General features: G+C 54.3%; 7 protein-coding genes across 7 annotated transcripts; 5 read left to right on the forward strand and 2 right to left on the reverse strand.

Annotated features, from left to right (window-relative positions):
- Positions 1 to 1235: 1235 nt before the first annotated feature.
- B0H65DRAFT_64747 (uncharacterized protein) lies at positions 1236 to 3312 on the forward strand. Its single transcript, XM_062831215.1, has 3 exons — positions 1236 to 1664; positions 1720 to 2715; positions 2776 to 3312. Exons 1-3 carry the CDS (start codon positions 1547 to 1549, stop codon positions 3099 to 3101), a joined length of 1440 nt encoding a protein of 479 aa, XP_062687355.1. The 5' UTR covers positions 1236 to 1546; the 3' UTR covers positions 3102 to 3312.
- A 3600-nt stretch (positions 3313 to 6912) lies between these two features.
- B0H65DRAFT_564995 (aspartic peptidase domain-containing protein) lies at positions 6913 to 8917 on the forward strand (the record flags this gene model as incomplete). Its single annotated transcript, XM_062830272.1, has 3 exons — positions 6913 to 7594; positions 7679 to 7999; positions 8061 to 8917. The coding sequence occupies exons 1-3, from the start codon at positions 7261 to 7263 to the stop codon at positions 8915 to 8917; spliced, it is 1512 nt and encodes a 503-aa protein (XP_062687356.1). The 5' UTR covers positions 6913 to 7260.
- A 208-nt stretch (positions 8918 to 9125) lies between these two features.
- Positions 9126 to 12373, forward strand: B0H65DRAFT_64815 (P-loop containing nucleoside triphosphate hydrolase protein). The gene is made up of 3 exons (XM_062831216.1): positions 9126 to 9778; positions 9873 to 9987; positions 10076 to 12373. Exons 1-3 carry the CDS (start codon positions 9573 to 9575, stop codon positions 12155 to 12157), a joined length of 2403 nt encoding a protein of 800 aa, XP_062687357.1. The 5' UTR covers positions 9126 to 9572; the 3' UTR covers positions 12158 to 12373.
- Positions 12374 to 13043: 670 nt separating this feature from the next.
- B0H65DRAFT_64873 (homoisocitrate dehydrogenase mitochondrial precursor) lies at positions 13044 to 14534 on the reverse strand. Its single transcript, XM_062831217.1, has 2 exons — positions 14293 to 14534; positions 13044 to 14188 (listed from the first exon to the last, which is right to left on the reverse strand). The coding sequence occupies exons 1-2, from the start codon at positions 14315 to 14317 to the stop codon at positions 13140 to 13142; spliced, it is 1074 nt and encodes a 357-aa protein (XP_062687358.1). The 5' UTR covers positions 14318 to 14534; the 3' UTR covers positions 13044 to 13139.
- A 1730-nt stretch (positions 14535 to 16264) lies between these two features.
- B0H65DRAFT_453726 (uncharacterized protein) lies at positions 16265 to 18350 on the forward strand. Its single transcript, XM_062826162.1, has one exon. It carries the CDS (start codon positions 16644 to 16646, stop codon positions 18078 to 18080), a length of 1437 nt encoding a protein of 478 aa, XP_062687359.1. The 5' UTR covers positions 16265 to 16643; the 3' UTR covers positions 18081 to 18350.
- Positions 18351 to 18738: 388 nt separating this feature from the next.
- Positions 18739 to 19224, reverse strand: B0H65DRAFT_545213 (ribosomal protein S8; the record flags this gene model as incomplete). The annotated part of the gene is made up of 1 exon (XM_062829356.1): positions 18739 to 19224. The coding sequence occupies one exon, from the start codon at positions 19222 to 19224 to the stop codon at positions 18739 to 18741; it is 486 nt and encodes a 161-aa protein (XP_062687360.1).
- Positions 19225 to 20819: 1595 nt separating this feature from the next.
- Positions 20820 to 22695, forward strand: B0H65DRAFT_453729 (uncharacterized protein). Its single transcript, XM_062826163.1, has 3 exons — positions 20820 to 21078; positions 21155 to 21321; positions 21387 to 22695. The coding sequence occupies exons 1-3, from the start codon at positions 21041 to 21043 to the stop codon at positions 22535 to 22537; spliced, it is 1356 nt and encodes a 451-aa protein (XP_062687361.1). The 5' UTR covers positions 20820 to 21040; the 3' UTR covers positions 22538 to 22695.
- Positions 22696 to 22783: the final 88 nt, after the last annotated feature.

The raw sequence follows: 22783 nt of genomic DNA on the forward strand, positions 1-22783 counted from the left end.
AATATAATTAGGTATGTACAGAGGTACCGCTCTTGTACTAGCCTCACCGTGTCCTCTCATCTTGTCTGACGGGAATCGAACACAAATTCCCGTTCGCGTCGTGCGGGGAGCGAACCGTACCTAGGCCAAGAGATACCCCTACTGCGACTCGCGAGAGGAATGACGGGAGTACCAAGCTGATTTTTCTCATATGCTCATGTATGCTTCATGCAGCACGGCACCGTGGATGGCAGAGATCCAGAGGCGAGGAGAGCGCAAAAATCATGATGCATCATCAGGTACCACGTTGCTGTCGAGGTTCCCGCATTTCCGTTACGCATCCCAAGGTACGGTACCAACCGTTCCTGCCCATGCTCCATGCTCATCTTCCCGTCGGTTGGTCTGCCATGAGTGTCGCCCCATGATATCGCACTGGGTGATGCTGCTATTGCTTCAGTCACTGCTACTACTGTCGCCGCTCGCTTCACCTCAGCTCATCCAGACGGGAGGAGGCATGATTGAAGAGAGATGGATGGGATGGCTCTAGCATTAGCACCGAGTATGCACGAAAGGTACCTCTAATCACCTGGAGCCCATGCGAGCTATGGCACATCGAGACACATGGGCTGGCTGCATCCATGCCACCAGCCAATCCCATGGGCCGACCACCATGCCCCTTCCATGTCAAGCCATGTCCCCCTTCCAGCGGCCCCTCTATTGTTGGCACGGCCCCAGCGCAGTTCGTGCTAACCTGCCTCTGGCCCCTCTCTGAAAAACGTGCTCTCCCGTCCTGCCCTGGCGCTCGCCCGCTGTCCGCCTGCCCGTCTCTGCGTCTGCCGGCTCACCTTGGCTTTTGGCTTCTGGCTTTTGCTTTCCATTCCTCTCCCGCCCCGTCTCCCACCCATCGATCCATCACATCCCGTTCAGCCTTCAGCCAGACCTGACCAACTCGATCCCCGTCCAAGACCTCTCCCGCTTCTCCGCCTCCGCTTTCGACTTCTTCCTACAACACAATCTCAACCTGAAGTGTGTCGTATGGCCAATGTCTCGACCGCCTTCGAATCTTCGCCTGGAATAATTCGCACCACTCTCGCTTAGCTTTCGTCAAGTCTGCTCTGTGCACCCTTCCGCGACCGCGCGAGAGAGACACATACAGAGAGGAAAAAGAGACAAAGACGGACCGTCGCAACCATCCATTGGCTACTCAGTCCCCTCTTTTCGAGTCCGCCATCCGCCAACCCGCACGTTCGCGACTTGCACTTTGCGAGCCCCGGACTCGATCCCGCCCTAGGCGTCGATTGCCATCTTCTTCATTTCACCTTGTCGCGAGACCTACCTCACCTACAATTGTCCTAGGTACCTGTACCTTTTGACCGAGAGTCTCGATTACTGCTTTCGCCCATATCTACAGTACTCCTCTGTATATCCTACCGACCCAATCTGGAACCTCATCTTGAACCAAGGACCTCTGCCGTTTTCCTTTCCAGGACGAGTGTGTGGCTACTGAACAGGACCCCCTACGACCTTCACTGGTCGACCTAGGCAGAAGAAGAAACGAACTCGGTGTATGATGGCTCAGCGACCAGGCTCGCAGAAGCTACCTCTCGGTCTTGCGGGCGTGCTCAACGCACCCGAAGACAATCGAGACTCGGCGTATTACTCTGCGACGGATGCCTCAAGCAAGCGTCAGTTTCCGTTCCTCCGCGCCGCCCCATGACCGATAAGCTAACTTGTGCCTAGACACGTCGGCAGCATCAGGCGTCGGTGTCTTCACTCCCAACGGCTCCAACTTTCAGCCTTCCCCGATCGACAAGACGTCCCCGTCCCCCACGAACACATCGAACCTTCAGCCACCGCAATCGCATCTCCCGCCCGTAAACAGCAACATGAGCGTTGCCTCCATGGTTTCCCCCACAACACCGGGTAGCGCAGACCCCAAACGCTTCGATCGGCCTCAGTCCTACGAGTCGGGGCCCAATGGTGACTTGGAGGCCATGTCTAGGAGAGGAAGTTGGGACAGCAGACATTCCCTTAATCAGGGGTTCAACGACATGCGGCTCGGAAACTCGCCATATGCGAGCCAGAACCAGTCGACAACATCAATTCAATCGACTCTGCAGCAGCAGCGTAATCCGCGGTCAGACTTGAACGGTCTTACCAATCACCGCATCTCGAATGGCTACCAGCCAAGCGCTGAGCGGAATCCAGATGGGAGCAGGACGAGGGTGGCGCCCACCATTACTGGGCCGGCAACGAGTCAGATTGCTCGGGCTGCTGAGCCTACTAAGGGCCAGGCGTGGGCTTTCCCAGAGGAGGAGATACAGCGCGTCACTTCCTCTAATCAGTCTCTGATCGACTCTAGGAGGAGCAGCATTGCTGAGTCACTGGCGAGCAGCCACTTTACCATGGACAGCAGGCTACCATCAGGACAAAGACGTCTTGATGACAACTACCCCCATAGGCTCTCTAGTGTGTCTGCGGATTTTGCGAATCCGACCGTGCACCACCACCATCACCACAGCCTTCAACATAGAGCAATTAGTGACCTGCAAAACGAGGAGGGCGGCTCGCATGCTGGCTCTCAGCCGTACAGCAGGACACCCGAGTTGCGTGTCAGTCACAAACTGGCCGAGCGCAAGCGGCGCACCGAGATGAAGGAGCTATTCGAACAATTGAGGGACTTGATGCCTCAGGAGCGTGGCTCCAAGGCATCAAAGTGGGAAATTCTCACAAAGGGTTCGTGCCACTACCTGCTTTTATCCTCCTTATGACTTCAGCGAACTGACCAGATCACAGCCATCTCCGAACATCAACGCATGAGCAACCACATCCAGGTGTTGACGTCGACGCTCCACAACAAAGATCGCGAGATTGAACATCTGAGACACGAGCTCCAGCGAGCCCAGATGGAAACCAATAGCTTGAGACGGTCACAGCCCACTCCTATGGGCGAAACCTACGGTTTTGAGAACAGGAGGTCCCAACAGGAATTGCCACCACTACGCACTACGCTTCAAGCTGCCGCAGCTGCCCCAGCACCAGGAATTGACGCCATGACCGGAGTCCAGTATGAGGCACCTCGAGTGAACGGTTTCCGCCCTCCCGAGCCGAACAGATTCTAGGAGTCGATTCTAACCAGGACATCGATGAGCCGAGCTTCATTGCACTCTTCAATGCACTCTTGCGCACATTCTCTGCGTCACTTGAGAAGAAAAAGATCAGTGTAACAGGCTTCCTATGATGTACAGTTGCGGCACTGGCCGTCTTTGTGAGCCATACTCACGGGTGGCACATATGTTCCTTCCGAGGAATCTTGCGACATGTCTTGATTACTGTTGCCTCAAGGAGGAGGAGTTGGAGTAGGGGCGATTGTCCCAGGTGTGCAATTTCACTTGCGCCCAGCTTTACTCCGTTATTCCGCTAGGACTTGAACGAACAAAAGAAGGCATAGCTATCATCGACAGCGAAGATATGTCTTTCATGGCATCTTGCTTTTATACTTCGATTCTCATCATCTGGTTGTACAAAAATTAACTTTCGTTATATGTTCCACTGGGCCATGGGAAACAGCGAGCAAAGCGGGCGGGATATGGGTGGCTTGGTTTGCGGTTTTGACGGGAACTTCCTGATTCAAAGCCAGGTTGAGTATACCCATGGCTTTTTCGTGTGTATCCCATTCAGGGGATGCTCCTCTACTAGGGAATCCGCTTCTTATTTTCTCTTTTTCCATTCTCTGTGCACCCAGGAAGGATTCGGCGTTTCGTGAACTCAATGGGGGATTCTGTAACAGGTGGAATCTGGTGTAGGAATGCGGAGCTTCCTCCTTTTCCCCATTCACTCTTGACGGTTGGCATGGTTGTCGTTATGTTATCTTGAACGGTAACGATCTGCTAAAAGGTACAGCGCGGTCAGACAAAAAAGGAAAGGAAACGGATTACGGAGCTGTGGTTGTGGTTGTGAAGCGCGTTGGGGAAAGTGGATAGGAAGGGAAAAGAAAGGCCGCGCGCGGAAACCAACCTGCGTCTGGGATTAATACAATCGTGGACTGGAAATGAGAGAGAAGAGACCCGACCGATAGAGTGACGGAGAGAGAGAGGTCCGTCGTCTCAGGGGAATTTGTAGTGGAGAGTACGACGACGAATGCGTTCTAAGGCGCTGAAAGCTACCTAGTCAATGGGATTTTGGCTTGTCATGTCACGAACCTTCACTACCTTCCCGTCACGGTAGCAAACAAAAGAGAAAAAAGCTACCATGGCGTGTACACTTGGCGCGCTTTGATTCCCTCCCTTTTCTCGTCAACACCAAGGATCGTCAAGCATGAAAGGGATTGCTACATTATCAACAGCCCCGGGCCCCTGCCCTTAGATCTCGACACCTACCTAGCCAAGAGCAAAATGTATGTTTGCTCTCCTTTTTAGCCTGCTGAATCGAAACACTGTCAACATTGTCCGGCATCATAAAGCGCTTTGTACCAAAACCGCAGTTTGCTCTTTCGACCTTTCGAACCCCCAGTATGTCCAGCCTGCCCACCTCAGCTTGCCCAGCTTACCCGGCATTTTAAGTCTCAGATATTGAGGGAAAGGCACCGGATTCCTCAAACAAGTAAACGAGTAAACAAGTAAACATTCAGCCCACAAAAACGCACGTGGCAAACATGGATTCTTTTCTTGATTTAAGCTTTTCGATCAAAACATGGAAGCCTGCTCAGATCAGGCACATCGGGAACATCAGCACATGGTCCATCGGAAACCGGATACGGACGGGGTGACGGTTTTCGTGGGATCCCCCCGGGGACATTTGAAAGGTCGATCATGAATAAATGTCGGACTTTTCTCCGGGGGGCCTGATAAATCCACCGTCTCGACTGGTTATATCCACGGAGTACTTCTGGCCTCGCTTACACCAAGTCTTCTCGTGACGACGCAAGGAAAAGAAAGGAGACAAGGAGGAAAAAAAAGACTTCTGGACTCCTCAACGCTCTTTAGAAGGCTTAGAAGCTTGGAAGCGTAGTCCTGGCTTTGGAAATGGAGAAAACGAGTGCTATTCAGATCTTCTGTCATGTCGATGGCCGCTGTCTCAAGTGCAGGCCGGGAGGGTGGGAGGCTTGGGATGACTGGATGATCATCGTAGTGGGATAAAATGGGTAATCTATGGTCTTTCGTCGCGGCGAGGTCATCATCATCATCATCATCATCATCATCATCATCGCTACTATCGAAAGTTCAAAGTAGATGTTCTTAAGGCGCCGAACACCTCAGAAGTACACCTACTATTCAGGACTGGACATATTTCCGACCTCATAAGTAAATTAACTCGGTATAAAGAAACCGTAGCACTGCTACGATGGAGAGGGATGGAGTTTCTGCTAAAATTTCGGAAAGTGAAGTCTTTTCGGTACATACAAGCTTTTCCGTTTCGGAGATTTTTTAATGGGATGCATGGCCCAGGGTTCTAGGAAGGTGCATTCAGGCATACGAATGCACAGTGTATTACCCTCGATGAGCGCACTGTTAATGCAGGGGCCGACTCCGAGAGTCCGTCGTCAGTCCCACGCTGACATGGCGAGCGGTGCTGGGCGGAAAGTCAGGAAAATTAAGGTCGCCGCGCGGTCGCTGACAACTGCAGCGCAAAGACAACTGAACTGTTGTGTCTAGAAGCGGTCAGGACCGGTCAGATCTGTCTCAGATTTGACGACTTCGACCCCGTGATCGTCGTTGCCACTGGCGATAGGAAGCGATAACGATGCGACGATGATGCGACAAGTGAAGTAACTTGACTCCTGAGCGGACGAATTTGGGGTCTGTTTGAGGCTGGACCTGTCACAGGAGCGACACTGCCATCGGTCGGGGCGGTCCCAGGTCGGTCGCTGCGGCACTAAGAGGTGGTGGTCCCTGCCGCTTATTATAGCCCTTCATAGCTTCATCTTTTCGAACTCTTTGATGCAGCTGCTTGGCTCACTTGGCAAGCGGGAATATTGAAAGAAAGATGGACAGAAACATATATCGAGCGAAGTAGGTGAAGCAAGGGAAGCAAGCAAGCGCGGCTCGACAGTCCGTCCGTCTTGGGTCTTCAATGGGATGAAATGAGCGGCGGCAGTAGCGGCAGCGGCTGTGGCTTCAATGCGACTGGAGAAGGAGGAACTGAAATGTGTGACTGAATACAGTGATGTGTTTGGTTGCTAGGGCAGCAGCCGGCCAGCAGATGCGCGGTTACCTTTGTACTACACTCAGGGCAGTGTAGGTACGCAAGTGGAAAGCTCCTTGCAGAGGGGTTGAGTGGTTGCAGCAAGCGAAGCAAAGGAGATCCACCAGATCCGGATGTGCCGCAGTCCGAGATGGGCCATTCAAAGAAAGAGACGAAACCGAAACTGGCGCACAATGCACGTCCCGTCTGTCCGTCGAACATCGAGTCCCCAGTTTTAAATCGGGGACGGGAGGCGGTGCAATTTGTGCAAATGTTGCCAGGCACGCCTGCTGACTCTTTTGGTTGTTAGTAAATTCGTAATGCTCTTTCCCAAGCGAGTGGATGTTGTAATTGAACCCTGGTTTCTTTTGTTGTTAGGAGCGGGACGTTGAATGGAAAGGGTCAAGCCTTGGCGTGGTAATCCAAGGTTTTGTTTGAGTCGTCGTCATCATCGCCGACCTCTCATCTCATTCTTTTTCTCTCTCCTTTCTGGTTCAACCACTCTTTTCCCCCTTCATCCATCAACCCGTCACTTTTTCTGGCCCATCAGTTTACGTCCCCTCTTTGCACGTTCGCTTGTCAAAAGCCGTTTTTTGGTCTCAATACCACTATACCCCCTAAACACAGAAAGACATTCGCTTTGTCTAACTGTATTCTCTCCGCCGATCGTTTCAGTATTGAGCTTTCTGGATGAACACGCTACGATAGTCTGCTTTTAGACTCCATTTCAGGCTGCAGTGCCATCGGACATCGAGTCGCATCCCGGCTGCACAGCTTGCGTCACCTGCCTGCGTGACCTCGGCTGCCTCCGTCAAGCTCATCTCGCCTCTCCTTTTCATCATAACATCGTCCTCGTGGGCTAGGTTGGACTACAACAAGTAACCGCCGACTTACTTTCTTGGATACTGTGTTATTATTTTGCAGTTTTTGTTCTTCGAGCAGTCGGATTCCAAGTACGAAGCATCGGCGCTTAAACCCTCCTAGACACGCCGGCCTTTTCTCGACCGGACCAGACCAACCGGCCCTTCCGCTCGGACCTCCCGACATTTGACAGGAGCCGCCTCTATCCGAAGTCGAAAATCGCAAAGCATCGCAATCATGAAGGGATACACATCATCTGCCCTTCTCCTGGGCCCTGTGCTGCTCTCTCAACTTGCCCTAGCACAGCAAGCACCAAGCGGCGTTGTCCAATGGGACATCCAGAAAAGGACCGTACCAAACGCACCAAATCGGCTTCTAAGGCGGGCCGGCTCGACGTACCCGGTAATCCTTCAAAATGCGCAGGCCCGAGGAGGATACTTTGCGACGTGCGAGATGGGGACTCCTGGGCAGAAAGTCACCTTGCAGTTGGATACAGGGAGCAGCGACGTATGGGTACCGGAGTCGTCGGCGTCAGTTTGCAACCAGGGCGCGGGGTGTGATCTCGGAAGTTGTATGTGACCTGCCGCTCCCTTCCGTTTTTGAACCTTATTTTTATACCTGAGATGGCGTTGATTCTAACCAACAAATGCGTTAGTCGACCCAAGCAAATCGCAAACATACACGGTGGTAGGGGAGGGTGAGTTCGACATCTCATATGTGGACGGTAGTTCGTCCAAGGGGGACTATTTCACCGACGTTTTCAAAATCGGCGGAGCAACGGTCACCAACTTGACGATGGGCCTGGGAGCTAAGACCGATATTGCGTACGGCTTGGTGGGCGTTGGATATGCTATTAATGAGGCTATTGTGGGAAATAGCCATTCCCTGAGTTCCCAATACCCTAACCTGCCGGTTTCCATGGTCGATGACGGGTTAATCAACACCATCGCGTACAGTCTCTGGTTGAATGACCTTGGTATGTATACCGCCTATTCTCGTTGACACTGACGCAAAGCTGACAATGTGGCATCACATAGACTCGAGTCAAGGCCAGATCCTCTTCGGCGGCATCGACACAAAGAAGTATAAAGGTGACCTGACGCGAATCAGAATCTACCCTAGTAGTAACGGCTACTACTTCTCGTTTATCGTCGCCTTGACCGAGTTACAAGCAATTAGTCCTAGCGGGAACGACACGCTTACCTCTGAGGAGTTCCCCATTCCGGTTGTCCTCGACTCGGGTACGACCCTGTCTTATCTGCCGCAAGACCTCGCGGAACAGATCTGGGTCGAAGTCGGTGCAGAATACTCAAGTAGGCTTGAGCTAGCTGTCATTCCCTGCTCGAAGAAGACTAGTAAGGGCTACTTTTCCTTTGGGTTTGCCGGCCCTGACGGCCCACTCATCAATGTGCGGATGGACGAGCTGGTCCTTGATCTCACTAGTGGAAGCCCTCCGAAGTACACGAGCGGACCGAACAAAGGCCAGGATGTATGCGAGTTTGGTATTCAGAACTCTACCGCGGCGCCATACCTCCTTGGCGATACCTTCCTGCGGTCGGCATATGTGGTCTACGATCTGGTCAACAATGAAATCGCCTTGGCGGAGACGGACTTCAACTCGACCGAAAGCAACATCGTGGCGTTTGCCAGCATGAGCGCGACGATCCCGTCAGCAACACAGGCGCCAAATCAAGCGGCGGTTACCAATAGACCTGCTGCAACTTCGCCAGCATTTTCGGCCAGTACAGGCTTTAGTGATGGTTCAAGCAACGGTGGTGAGGACGAGAATGCATCGTCAGGCATGCCAAGTGCGCTCGGTGTCGCTCAGATGTCTGTGATGGGTATTGCGATGGTGTTTGCCATGATTGGTTCTGGCGTTTTCGTCTTGCTCTAGACTCTGCCATTGCATTCGGCTGGATTTGGATATCGCATTCCTATTTTTGGGTTGAATCGCATAGAACAGCATGGCAACGATACCCCGAGGGGCGTAGCGTTAGTTGAAAGATTATTCGGTTTTGTTTTGGATGGACCCTGAACATTAGTCATTAGTCATTCATTAGGAGTTGGACAGTTTGTTTATCCTACGGTCGGTACCTACTTTACTTGGACTAGGCATCATGGGTTGAGTATGACAGTGAGGGACCTATAGTGCTAGCAGTGTATTATCAATGTAAAACCCTCAACGAGTCTCGGATACTACTTGTCCAAGAAGATCAAGCCAGTGAGGTTGTCGCGATGTCTTGGCACGCTTGATGGTACCTTGACGGTTCCTGGGGAGTGGATGGAGTACCCGTTCAATGGACGCACGCCCCCAAGATGTTTAGCAATTAGCGCCATGGTACGTCCCTAGCAAAAATCGACCCCACCTAAAAATTTCGTGGGCAATGTTTTGGAGTTCGTCCCGACTCCCGCCGTCAGTTGATGCCGCATCCGCATCCCGCATCCGCTTCTCTTTTGGAAACTTTAGGTAGTTTTTCAAATCCACCACTCCTTCCTCCCCACCAGTCATTCCTTTTTCTCCCCTTCCCCTTCGCTGCGTGTGAGTGAAGATGAGGGTGATTCGGGCTGTTGCTACTCTCCACGCCGGCCGCGCTGCCGCCGTGCGCCAGGGTGTTCGCTCCGTCAGTCTTGGAGCATGCCGCGCCGCCGTTGAGACGCCGTCCCTCCGGTGGACCGGCTCCCAGCTCGAGAGCCGCCGTCTGTTCAGCAGGTCCTCCTACCTGAGGAATGCTAACATGACTGCGGCCGAGATTGCGTAAGATATCTCCCGTGAAACGAAAGCTGTCATGCCACCGGGCAGCATGCCAGAGCAGCAGACCCGGCTGACAATACGCGCTGTATTTCTCTAGTCTCAAGCAGGCCAAGGAGCTCGCCGCTTCCAACATGACCCCCGAGGCCGCTGCCGCCCGTATGACCCCCGAGGAGGCCAAGAGACTGGCCCGTGTCCGTAACATTGGTATCGCCGTATGTGAACCCCGAACGCGCCCGAGATGAAAGATAAGAGACCGAGGACGAGGACGAGGATAGAAGCTAAACAGCTAGCTACATACAGGCCCACATCGACTCCGGCAAGACCACCGTGACCGAGCGCATTCTTTTCTACACCGGCAGAGTCAAGGCCATCCACGAGGTTCGTGGTCGCGATGGTGTCGGCGCCAAGATGGACTCCATGGAACTCGAAAGAGAGAGAGGTATCACCATCCAGTCTGCCGCTACCTTCGCCGACTGGAAGAAGAAGGAGAAGGGCGTGGAGGAGACCTACCACGTCAACTTGATCGATACCCCCGGCCATATCGACTTCACCATCGAGGTCGAGCGTGCCATGAGAGTCCTTGACGGTGCCGTCATGGTTCTCTGCGCCGTCTCTGGTGTCCAGTCCCAGACCATCACCGTCGACAGACAGATGAAGCGCTACAACGTCCCCCGTATCTCTTTCGTCAACAAGATGGATCGTATGGGTGCCAACCCCTGGAAGGCCGTCGAGCAGATCAACACCAAGCTCAAGATCCCCGCCGCCGCTATCCAGGTCCCTATCGGCTCTGAGAAGGAGCTCGAGGGTGTCGTCGACTTGATCGAAATGAAGTGCATCCGTAACGACGGTCAGCGTGGTGTCAACCTCAAGATCTCCAAGGAAATCCCCGCCGAAATCAAGGAGCTTTGCGAGCAGAAGAGACAGGAGCTTATCGAGAAGCTTGCCGATGTCGACGACGAGATTGCCGAGATGTTCCTCGAGGAGCAGACCCCTACCCCCGACCAGATCAAGGCCGCCATTCGCCGCGCTACCATCGCCTGCAAGTTCACCCCCGTCCTCATGGGTTCCGCCATTGCCGACAAGGGTGTCCAGCCCATGCTCGACGCCGTTTGCGACTACCTCCCCAACCCCAACGATACCGACAACCTTGCCCTCGACCGCGCCAAGGGCGAGCAGCCCGTCAAGCTCGTTCCTTACAACTCCCTTCCCTTCGTCGGTCTTGCCTTCAAGCTCGAAGAGAACCCTTACGGCCAGCTCACCTACATGCGTGTCTACCAGGGTTCCCTCAAGAAGGGCGCCTACCTCTACAACTCCCGTGGCAACAAGAAGGTCCGTATCCCCCGTATCGTTCGTATGCACTCCAATGAAATGGAGGACGTCAACGAGATCGGTGCCGGTGAGATTTGCGCCGTCTTCGGTGTTGACTGTGCTTCCGGCGATACCTTCACCGACGGTGGTCTCCCTTACTCCCTGAGCTCCATGTACGTCCCCGACGCCGTCATGTCGCTCAGCATCAAGCCCAAGCGCTCCAGCGACGCCGACGCCTTCTCCAAGGCCATGAACCGCTTCATGCGTGAGGATCCCACTTTCCGTCTCCACGTCGACGAGGAGTCCGAGGAGACCATCATCAGCGGCATGGGTGAGTTGCATCTCGAGATTTACGTCGAGCGTCTCCGCCGTGAGTACAAGGTCGAGTGCGAGACCGGCCAGCCCCGCGTCTCTTACCGCGAGACCATCACCCAGAAGGCCGAGTTCGACTACCTTCTCAAGCGCCAGTCCGGCGGTCCCGGTGATTACGCCCGCGTCGTCGGCTGGATCGAGCCCAACCCCACCGAGGGCGAGGACAACCACTTCGAGTCGCGCGTCGTCGGCGGCACCATTCCCGACAAGTACATCTCGGCTTGTCAAAAGGGTTTCCAGGAGGCCTGCATCAAGGGTCCCCTGCTCGGCCACAAGGTCATCGGCTCCTCCATGGTCGTCACCGACGGTGCCACCCACGTTACCGATTCGTCCGATTACGCCTTCAACCTCGCCGCCCAGATGGCCTTCGGCAAGGCCTTCGCCGCCGCCGGCGGCCAGGTGCTCGAGCCCCTCATGAAGACCACCATCTCGGCCCCCGCCGAGTTCCAGGGTAACATCCTCATGCTGATGAACAAGCGCGGCACCATTGTCGACACCGAGGTCGGTGCTGACGAGTTCACCATGGTCGCTGACTGCTCCCTGAACGCCATGTTCGGCTTCTCAACCCACTTGCGCGCTGCTACCCAGGGCAAGGGCGAGTTCAGCATGGAGTTCAGCCATTACGCTCCTGCGCCGCCTCACCTCCAGAAGGAGTTAGTGCAAAAGTACCAGAAGGAGCTCGAGGCTAAGCGTACCAAGTAAACTAAGCTGTATATCAAGTTTTTTTTGGTTAGGCGTTGTTTTCGGCTTGGAAAAGCTTTGTGTTGCCCGCTCGCCCTTGGGCGCCATGCTCCTTCGTTCTTCTTCGGCCGCTGAAGCTCGGATGAAAGTCGATTCCGAGCGCCGTCTATTCACCCGGAAGGAAGCCCTCAGATTGGATGGTTGGAGTGAAGACCCTACCTATCATCCTAGACTTCTATCTGGGCATACGGGCCATGCCTGCCTCCTCGTCCAAAATATAAACGTCGGAGGGAAGGATATAAAAGGGATATAGACATCTTGATGGATGATGGGTTGATGATAGAAAGGCATAATGATAGCAAAGCTATGTTGGCCTAATTGTAACTCTATAGATCACGGCAGCGCAGCGGTTCTCTCTTTCATGGTCTATACACAAATGCGTGTTTGTACAGTTACATAGATCTGTATTTTATGTGTGATGATATAAATGGCAATACGTACATGTGTCGGAAGGGTTCTAAAATTCTTGGTTTCATATTTTTGGGTTGGTAGAACAAAAAGCGAACATAATCTCTTCTCTCCATTTCTCGACGGAAACAAAACACTCTGTGAAGATAGATAGATGGTGGACGTCTCTGACGAAATACAACGGCGGTGTCCTTGTTCGGTTGATAACCTTTTGGGCAAGGATACCACGAGTATAACTTCCACAGCCAGCTGGTACCCGCAGCTCGCGGTCTGACGGAAGCTCTTGTGTGAATCACGTCATCAACACGGCAATTGTAGCTATCGTAGGTATTAACAACAATCATTTTTCGACTTCCTCCCTCTATTATGTACAAGGTGTATAGCGGGAGGAAATCGTTCTCATGTAAATGTCATATAGTACATCATCTAACATCATTTTTTGTTCTTGAGCCGGATACCTAGTAATTTTCAATATCATGACTCATAGCAAGGGCAGGCTGTCTTGGACAGCCTGCCATCCAATCCCGCTTCCCACCTAGAGACGGCGGAGGATATCCTGCACAACCTCCTCAGTCTTAGCCTTACCGCCAAGATCAGGGCTAAGCAGCTTGCCCTCCTCAAGGTTGGCATCAACAGCAGCGTAGATCTTGGCCGCCGCCTCCTCCTCGTTAAGGAACTCGAGCATGAGCGCAGCAGAGCGAAGGGTAGCGATAGGGTTGGCGATGTTCTGGCCCTGAATATCGGGCGCGGAGCCGTGGCAGGGCTCACCAATGGCGAAGCCCTCACCAACGTTGGCAGAGGGGACGAGACCGAGCGAGCCGACGAGGGCGGCGGCGCCGTCAGAAAGGATGTCGCCGTACAGGTTGGGCGCGACGATGACGTCGTAGGCCTCGGGCTGGCGGAAGAGCTTGTACACCATCGAGTCGACGATCTGCTCCTCGACGGCGACGGAAGTGAAGCGGCCGGCAGCGAGGGCCTCGCGGGCGGTGGAGCGGAAGAGGCCGTCGGTCTGGGACAAGACGTTGGACTTGTGGGTGACGGTCACGAGGGGGCCCTTGTGGATTGAGGGGGAACCGCTCTCGCGGATCTTTTGGCGGCGCAAGGCGATCTCACCCGCGATGGTGGCGATGCGCGAAGACGCGCGCTGCGAGATGCGCTTGATGGCCTCGGCCACCTTGCCCTCGGGCGTGTCGTACGTCTTCTCCTCCTTGACGTACAGGTCCTCCGTGTTCTCGCGCACGATCACCATGTCGATGGGCTTGACGCCGGGGCCCCGGACCGACTTGACGGGCCGCACGTTGGCGTACAGGTCGAGCTTCTTGCGCAGAGCGACGATGGGGGAGGAGTAGCCCTTGACGGCCTTGGTGGGCGAGCTGACGGCGCCGAAGAGCGCGCCGTCGCACTCGGACTTGAGGATCGAGACGGTCTCGTCGGGCAGGGCGTTGCCCGTCTGCTCGAAGGTTTCCCAGCCGGCCTTAAGGTCGATGAACTCGAACTTCAGACCGAGAGAGGCCGGGAGTGCCTCGAGGATGCGTCGGCCGGCGGGAATGACTTCCTTGCCGATGCCATCACCGGGGATGAGACCTGTTGGCGGTGGAAAGCGGGGTGGTTAGCAGGGCGTTTCTTAGCAGCATTGGGCATTGGATGAAGGCATTGGGAGAGATGAAAGGGATGGGGAGGTTGCTCACCAATCTTGAGAGTCCTGGCCGCCATTTTTTCTGCTTCAATCGACTTGTAGAGGAGAAAAAGGAAAAGTCTGGAGGAGGGGAAATGCAGATGGAGGAAAAGACAAACTACCGCGATCGGATAGCTCCAAAAAAAAAGGCGCCATAGTGACTAATGACATGTTGAAAGCCGGGACTAGCCTGTTTGGGAAGTAAACCTGCAGCATTCTCCAGATTTATTGATCGCTGCGGGCTGTCCCGCAATTTTTCCAGGATGGCCTGTCAGGGTGCATCTCTGGCCTCGGAGACGGAGAATGACAAACCAACGACAGAGATGACAATACTCGGAGTATCTCCCCAAGAGATGTAATCTTGAAATCGTGGAGAGAGCAGTCCATATATGGCTCTCGGCATCATCAACGCTGCCCATCTTCACGTGTTTCAGTCAACCATCCAGGTCTACAGGGAGTAATGTTAACGTAGCATGATTTCCACGTGCGAACAGGTGGACGGGACGCCGGCCGTTTTGAGATTTGGGTGTCATGATGGAAGTTCAACTCCGTTGTTTATTGCGCCAGGGGTAAACCCAATGCGAAACACTTGCCACTTGAAACATCGTGGGATCGGGTTGAAGGGCGCCGAGCGTTTGACACGGAGAGCTATCCGCCGGCCACATACAGGATGTATGATCCAGCGAGGTGTGGATGTGTGTTTGTGTCCTGTGTCAAGCCTGCATTATGATGAACATCGAGGCTTGTACGACAACCGACTGGAGGCAGCCAGGCAGAAGAGAAGTGGAAGGCTGACATGTGTGCCCCTGAAACGGATTGTCCCAGTCACAAACTCACGACCACCAACACTAGCTAGCACTAACAACCAAAAGCTCTGTTAGACTGTTTGTGATAAGCCAATGGCTTCATGCAAGAGCCTAGGCCAGCACTCAGCCTTCAGCTTCTGTGGTACCTCGTCGTGAACGTGCCAGTCACTTGTAAGAGTTTTCTTCTCCATCACGATAGTCTCAATGGCAATGTCTGGAAATAGTCTCGGATTGGTTGGATCGGCCGCCTGGGCAGTGGCCATAACTGGATCCCTATTTCGATCCCAAAGACTCAGCAAAAAAGTCAAGGCCCAAACAGAAGGCGATCCTGCCACGCTGGTGCATCCGAAAGCTCGTACTGTTGACGGGACAGAAACTCCCTGCCTGGACCTGCAGCGACGTGCACTTGCCAGCATCAGAAGACCCAGCGCCACATGCGCTATTGCAGCACGACTCCGCTCCCCTGAACTAGCCGTACTTTTTTAAAACATTTGCTCATTAAACGCGCCCGTCACTTATAAACTCTCGACTGCCCGGTGGTACCACTTAAATCCGGGGAACTTGCGATATTTGTCTCTTTCTCTGACTTTACCCTTCATCGTTCTGTTCAGTGTTCTTCAACATCCACCTATAACCTTCCAAGTGTCGCGCACACTCCCGCAACCTTTGCGCAACCATCGCGTCACGTTCTACGGGCATCCCTAACAAACAGCATTTTCCCGATTTCCCGTCATAGCGTTCGCCAGCTCCACGCGCGTATCGCTTCCCTCGACTGTCCCTGTCTCTCGGGTCAGGATCGTAGCTCCTCATTATTAGTGACGTGGGGAAGCCGCTTCGAGTCTGTAACAACACGACGACCCCGTGCGCAGGGTCCAGGGGCTTAAAGGAGGCACGCCCGTTTGCCCCGATTCCTCCTTCCCGACGCGACCACGATCTTCGACTTCCTTTGAACAACGAACAATCAGATTCCCCTCTCCGAGTCGAGTCGGACTGCCGGCTACAAAACCACAGAAACCAACCGCTCCTGCCACCTTGCCACAACCAACACCTCGTGGCCCGACGCTTCTCAACTTCTCCGTTAGGTCTTGCGAGCTCTTGAAAGTCAGCAGCCATGAGCGCGGTTAAGAACCTTCGGGCTATGTTCGAGCAGAAGGGGGAGACGAGCCCTCCGGATCGTGGGAGGTCACCGGCTATCTCGCCATGTAAGCAGTCTTCCGTTCCGCCATTTTCTACTTACAATTGTCGCCATTCCCACCACCTGTTTGCCTCTTCTTCAACTGCACCTATCATCTTGGGTCTTGTCATCAACCACAACATCAAACATCTACGCATGGACTGAACTGATAGCTAACGCCACCGTCAACCTCTAGCTGAGTCTCCTAGGCCTCTGAACAAAATCAAAACGAGCTTCATCGCGGTCGAGAAAGGCGGAAGAGTCGGGCTTCAACCAGCAGGCAGCAACGACTCCGAGACACCCACACAACGAACTCCAGACGGCCTTGGCGACATCGCAAGCCCTCTTGTTTCATCAGAGAAGCCCAATGCCGTTGACCAGATTATGGAAAAAGCACCAGCAGCGGCGAGTCCTGAGGCGAGCCGTATACCGACCGAGTCTCCAGAAGCGAACCGAAATGCTCAAAATCCAACTGACTCTCCTCAAAAACAACAAGCGCAGAATGTAGAATCTTCAGGTAGCGCACCGGCAGAACCCAAGAGGTTGGAGATAGATGGGGCTACTGGCACGTCTACTACGGACAGTGACTCGAAGTCACCAGAGAAGACGAAGGCACCCAATGGAGCCGGGGCTGGCAAAGACAAAGAGACAGATCCCAGCAAGCCGGCGGCTCGGACCGTCCCGAAGACAACAACAAAGTCGAACCTACCACCTCTTTCAACGTCTGCGGCCAACAAGACAGCAGCTAAGCCTGCAAAATCCCCCATCACTGCCCAAACGCCCAAGGCGAGAAGCCCTACAACTGCATCCAGTCAGACTCCGGCCAAGACCGCTACCCCGAAGCCTGCGGCAAAGACCACGAAGTCTCTCGGTTCCTCGCTAAACAAAAAGCCAGCATCCTTGGCCCCATCGCCCGTCATCACCGGGAGCTCTAAGCCCAAGGCCAAGTCACCTACGCGCCCAGTGACTCTCCCAGAACGCCTTACCACTCATACGGCTGCTTCTGGTTCCAAGCTCGGCAATGCGCGCGGCCAGTCGCAGACTCGCGAGCGTGGTCTTACCCCGGCTAGCCGCTCCTCTAGCAGAGCGAGAGTGCCAACCGCCACCACGTCGGCTCCCAAGACGGCTACCTCGAACCTTAAGAGACAAAACTCGACCAACAACCGTCCTCGGCCCAGTCTAGGTGTGCCTGTGAAGCAGACTGCGAAGGATCATCCGCCAACGAAAAAGGAGAAGGAAGTGGACGAGGGATTTTTGGCACGCATGATGCGTCCAACCGCGGCATCCGCCTCTAAGACCGCCGAGAAGGTTGTCACGTCTCCACCCAGGAGGTCTTCGGCTACCCCAGGACCTGCCGCGAAGAGAAGTCTCAGCAAGCCACGGACTAAGAAGCCTACTACCAAATCGGCAGCACCATCTGCGGCTACGACCCCGAAACAGTCTCGTGCTAGCTCGGTCGCGGCCAAGGTTGAACAGGTTGCCACGGCAGAGGAAGCCGTCGAAGCTGCGAAGGCAACAGACGAAGAGGTGCCACTCCCCACCGTGACTGAGACTCCTCAAGAAGTAGCTCAGCCGGTAGAGGAAGCCACAGAAACCACCCAGGAGGTCTCGGCACCACCCTCGGAGGCGGAGGCTGTCGCTGCTCCTCAAACCCCCACCTCTGACGTCCATGATGTTAAGGAAGAGACATCAGCTCAGGAAACTGAAGCTGCCACCTCGCCCTCTGCCGAAGTTGCTGATGCCGCCTATGCTGACATCCAGGAGAAGGAAGAGGAGAAGTCTGCCAGCACTCCGGAACCTAAGCATACTTCTGATTCGTAAACGGAAGCCAGAAATGGTGGATATGATCGCTTTTTGGCCTGTAGAGTCTTTTAATCACCTTCTATTGCTTGTTCGAGACAGTGAAAGAGGTGGATGCAGTGTTACTGGGTTAGCACGAGTTTCATGATACCTTTTGTAGGAAGACCACTCACCCGTTTGTAAGGAGTTGGCGACGCATGAAGTATGAATGCATAGAGATAGTCGGTTGCACAGCACCTTGGAGCAGGATGAATTGATTCGTTTTCTTATCAATATTCGTGGTCTTTAGTTCCACGGTGATAGCCGATGATCTGGTTGTTATATACACAGTATATACAGTAGTAGGCAATCCGCCAGTTGGGCACCTTGGCTTCATATCTCATCTCACATTTACAAGACACGAACCGAGGATGAGCTGTGCCTTGCCAATGTCCATTCCTTTTTGTGTTTGTACAGTCTTTTTAAGTCTAGTGTACACTGGAATCACATCCATATCGTACACTGCGCACAGTCATGGTTGGTCCCCTTTCATGTAGGGGTGAATCCTCCCAAGTGCGGTGACTCTTCCTCCTCTCCTAGCACCCTTCCCTTCCTTCCCATTAATGCCTTCCTTTCCCCAAATCCATGTCCTATCCCAACCATCCACCCTTCAAACCCTCCTCCTCCTCCCTGTCACCCTCTATTTTACCTTGCACAAAACCAACCCACCAACTTTCCTCTCCACCGCCTCCCTAACCTCCAACACACCTCTATCAGTATTCACAAACAAACACTCCCCCAACTGCAACCCCTTCATATAACCCGCAGGAAAGCCCCTCGCCACACGGTTCAACTCCTCCAAAGAAGCAGTCACCAACCTCGACGGCTTCGAAATCGGCTTCAGCGACTTCAAGACGGGCTCCTCGTTCCAGTACTTGAGTCCCACCCACAACCGGCGCGTGGCCACGTTGGCGCTGGTGACGGGCTCGGGCTCATGCGTCAAAAGGGCCTCGGGCGTGGGCGGGTGAGGACCGCCCCGCGTGACGGAGGAGATGAAGCCTGCGCGGTGCAGGGCCAGGGCGAGCGCGAGGTTGTATTTGGTGTTGGGCAGGGAGGTCAGGCCCAGACGTGCGCGGGAGGCGTTTTGGAGATGGGAACACATGTTGGTGATTTGTTGGATGCCCATTTTGGTTGGTTGTGCCCGTGGGGACTTTGAAGTAGAATAGAGGAGTGGAGGGGTATCGAGTGTAAAGAGAGAGAGGTTGGCCGTCGCGTAGGTCGTCGGTCGGTCGATCGGCTGGTTGGCTTGGCTTGGTCCGAAGTGAGGCAGGCGCTCGGTGATGCGGCGGACTGGGGACCTTGGCGGGATGAAGAGGAGGAATGCCGGGGATGCGGACTCGGTGCTGTAGCGACGGAGCGTGTCTTGAAGTTAGCGAAGCGTGTCGATAAAGTTTCGCGGGACAACAAAAAGATTGCACGCACAAAGATTGGGAGACCGTAGCAGTTGCGCACAGTTGGGTGGCCGTCACGGGTTCGGTGGTCGCAATCGAGGGATTCGAACTTCGGAGGAGCCGTAAAAACAAGTGGAGGTTTGGGGAGTCGCGAATGCGGCGCGCAACGGAGTCCGGATGCGGATTGCGGTTTCGAGGTCTCGATCGGGTGGTTCCGTTGTGGTGCCGAATTTTTGTCCCCCTGTCCGCGACCGCCGCCGTACGGGCCTGGCGGGCGTGCGTTTGCTTGGCCGCCGGGGCCGGGTGGAGGACAGGGATGGTTCGAGAAAGAGCGGGCACTTCACTGAAGAGTGAAGGACCTCCACTGTTCCTTCCAAAGAGTTCACTGCAAAAGAGACCCCTGTTGCCCTGAAAGGCCTCCGCCAGGCGCCAGAGGGGGCCCGGGCGGGATTGAATTGCTACGCAAAGGTTAGATGGCTAGTATAGAATTGATGCGTGGCTAGTATAAACCCACTTTTCTGGATGTGCAGCCAATCTCTGGCTCCCAACCGCGCCCGCCAACTTTACATCGCTAAGTACATTCGCGCGCGCCCTCTTTCGTGCTTCAATTGAGTTGAAGCTATCGCTATCTCCGTCGCTATCGTTATCATTGCCGCTGCCACTACTGCTATCAATGGGATCGTTGTTGCGTCGTTTGCGACTTCCTCGTAATCCGCCGCAACGCTTTCGCTTTTTAGTCTATTGCTCTCCCTTGTCCAGTTTATCGAGAAGCGCATCCCACTTATCCAATTCTTCGGCAAGATAGTAGCAAACGGCGACACCAATTCCAATAACTCTGATAACCTCGATAGTACCTTAGGTAATTGACTAGATTGGAGACTCTGGATGACTTCAAAATAACGCGGATTTGGTGATGCGCCTTGTAAGTTTTCGCACGGCTGACACAGATATGGTTGCGCGGCCAGAAAAGTGGGTTTATACTAGCCACGCATCAATTCTATACTAGCCATGTAGCCTTTGCGGAATTGCTAGATGGGGCTTCGAGCTCTCCAGGTTCGGGATGGATCTTCGTTTTTACCCCACCTTTTTTTGGCTTTCCCCTTCCTCGTCAATTGTGAAAGTGTGACAGTTGACTTGCTCGTGCTTCTTTCTTGGCATCCCACCTTAAGCGCCCAGGCGGACCATCCAGTGACCATCCAGGACGATGCAACCACCGGGCAAGGTCACTTCTACCGGCACCAGGGGTCGCATCACCAACCTATCGAGAGCGCTGGTTGGATGGCTGTGTGCTGATTGCGCCATGGAGTGAGAGCCGATGTGAAGAACCAGACCACGGTCTCTGGCAAAGGGAGCAAGGGTAAGGTAGGGTATCGCAAAGACCGGAAGCCGAGTGGCTTTTCTTTGGGTTCCGTCATGTCTGATATTAGGCGTGATAGTCCTCGGTTGGGAAGCTGAGAAAGTTCTCGTTCTTCCTTTCTATTTTCTCAATTCTTTCTGGTCGTTGTTGTGTTGCTGTGCTGTTTCACTCAAGCGAGTTCATTGATCGTAAAGATGGCCGCCCGCGAAGGAGAGGAGAACGTTGGCACGTTGTAAGTTTGTCCATCATTGATCGCGTAAAGACGTGATATCCTTGGGCGCATTCTGACTGATGGTTTCGCTTCATAGCTTTGGTGATATCCACTACTTCTACGGTCCTCCGACGAATAACCCACCTCATCACAGGTTTGACAAGGGCTCATATGTCTACCTATTCGAAGATGCCAACTATGGACGCGCACGGCTGGAGGTTGCGAACCAGCCTGGGAGGGAGGACCAAGATGCTTTCGACGGCTGTAAGCATCAAGTTTTCGGAATTAGAGATCGGGGCAGTGAGAAGGCTAACATCATGTGTCGCCAGACCTCGACAGAACCCATCTCGAGTACGATTACAACCACACCTGCCTTGTGACTTTGACGGTTGGCGAGGTCGATGGTCACGAAGAGTGGCATCTGCCAACATACGACCCTCATAACCAGGCCAAGTACCACTACAAGCTTCACTCGCTCGACATCTACTTCCACAACCAACAAGATGCCCTGCAGTTTGTCAATGGCATCCGGCGTGTGCTCCCTCCTCACCAGTGCGATGTTCACAACGAGCCAGGACCACCTCCTCGACACGACACCGAGGTCAGCGCGGTAGTCCAGCAACTCGAAAGGGCGGCAATCGGTGACCACGGTACACCCCCGACTACTCTATCACAGCCTCCGCAAGTTGGCGGAATACCGTCTTTTTCTCCGCCGCCCATGTCCGCAGTATCTGCTTCCTACAATCATTCGACACCATCGCCTCAAGCATTCGTTCCCATGGCCTATAACCCGGCCGCGCCACCTGCTGCCGAACCAGTACGATATCGCGAGAAGACGCCTCCCCCAGAGGATGCCGCGGTGAACCCTCTGCACCAGACTCTGGCTTACGATGCGACCACGCCCTTCTCACCAGGCCTGCCTCCTCCCAGCGGTCGCGGACCCTTGAGCCCGGGCATTCCTCCGCCAAACCTCCAGCACCCACCCGGAGCTCCGACTTTTGCCGCCCCTCCACAACACAGCGTAACCTCACCCGGCTTCGCGCCCCAGGGATTCGGCGCGCTTGGAGGCGGCTACCCGACAGGTCTCAGCCAACCGCCCGTACACCCCGGCGTACAAAGATCTATCACCATGCCCGCTGGGCTCCCCAGTCCCGGTCTTGCCAGCCCTGGGTTTGCTAGCCCGTATGGTCAAGGATACCCAGCCCAACCTGCTTCGGTCGCTGCGGTAGGCGGCTACGGAGCTGTTCCCCCTACCCCCACGCCACCTGGTGCTGGATACGGGGCTGCGCCGTCGCCGATACCGCCGTCGATGCAGCAAGGGGCAGGCTATGGGCAGAATGTCGCTGGACAGTCGGAGTATTCGGTCCACCATCAGTTGTATGTGCCGGAGCAGAAGAAGGGTAGGCTGGAAGAGGGTGCGGGCAAGTTGGAGAGGGGTGTGACGGGGATGTTGAAGAAGTTTGAGAAGAAGTTTGGTTGAGAGGGGGGCGTTATTGGATGAGGCGTGTTTGGGGACTTTATTAGCGGTTAGGTGTTTTTGGTATACCAATTGAGAACAATTTCTACATCTCATCAGTGCGAAACGTCACATACTCAGATAATTGTCAATGTGATCGGATGAAAGAGTATTGACAGTGGCATCAAGCGATCCCTTGATCTCCAACATGAAAGGGTTAGGGTTAAGTGTGACTACAGACCCACCATTACAAATGCGTTTTGACTTTTT

The sequence above is a fragment of the Neurospora tetraspora genome, assembly GCF_033439725.1.
Source record: "Neurospora tetraspora strain CBS 560.94 chromosome Unknown B0H65scaffold_1, whole genome shotgun sequence".
Classification (NCBI taxonomy): domain Eukaryota; kingdom Fungi; phylum Ascomycota; class Sordariomycetes; order Sordariales; family Sordariaceae; genus Neurospora; species Neurospora tetraspora.

What these genes read in the sequence shown, in the direction of transcription:
- B0H65DRAFT_64747 (XM_062831215.1), top strand. Translation starts at nt 1,547, where the DNA reads ATGATGGCTCAGCGACCAGGCTCGCAGAAGCTACCTCTCGGTCTTGCG. An exon ending in GACGGATGCCTCAAGCAAGC is followed by an intron (nt 1,665 to 1,719) that starts GTCAGTTTCCGT and finishes ACTTGTGCCTAG; the next exon opens with ACACGTCGGCAGCATCAGGC. An exon ending in GTGGGAAATTCTCACAAAGG is followed by an intron (nt 2,716 to 2,775) that starts GTTCGTGCCACT and finishes ACCAGATCACAG; the next exon opens with CCATCTCCGAACATCAACGC.
- B0H65DRAFT_64815 (XM_062831216.1), top strand. Translation starts at nt 9,573, where the DNA reads ATGAGGGTGATTCGGGCTGTTGCTACTCTCCACGCCGGCCGCGCTGCC. An exon ending in ATGACTGCGGCCGAGATTGC is followed by an intron (nt 9,779 to 9,872) that starts GTAAGATATCTC and finishes GTATTTCTCTAG; the next exon opens with TCTCAAGCAGGCCAAGGAGC. An exon ending in TCCGTAACATTGGTATCGCC is followed by an intron (nt 9,988 to 10,075) that starts GTATGTGAACCC and finishes AGCTACATACAG; the next exon opens with GCCCACATCGACTCCGGCAA.
- B0H65DRAFT_64873 (XM_062831217.1), bottom strand. Translation starts at nt 14,317, where the DNA reads ATGGCGGCCAGGACTCTCAAGATTG. An exon ending in GGCCAGGACTCTCAAGATTG is followed by an intron (nt 14,189 to 14,292) that starts GTGAGCAACCTC and finishes CACCGCCAACAG; the next exon opens with GTCTCATCCCCGGTGATGGC.
- B0H65DRAFT_453726 (XM_062826162.1), top strand. Translation starts at nt 16,644, where the DNA reads ATGGAAAAAGCACCAGCAGCGGCGAGTCCTGAGGCGAGCCGTATACCG.
- B0H65DRAFT_453729 (XM_062826163.1), top strand. Translation starts at nt 21,041, where the DNA reads ATGGCCGCCCGCGAAGGAGAGGAGAACGTTGGCACGTT. An exon ending in GAGGAGAACGTTGGCACGTT is followed by an intron (nt 21,079 to 21,154) that starts GTAAGTTTGTCC and finishes TTCGCTTCATAG; the next exon opens with CTTTGGTGATATCCACTACT. An exon ending in CCAAGATGCTTTCGACGGCT is followed by an intron (nt 21,322 to 21,386) that starts GTAAGCATCAAG and finishes ATGTGTCGCCAG; the next exon opens with ACCTCGACAGAACCCATCTC.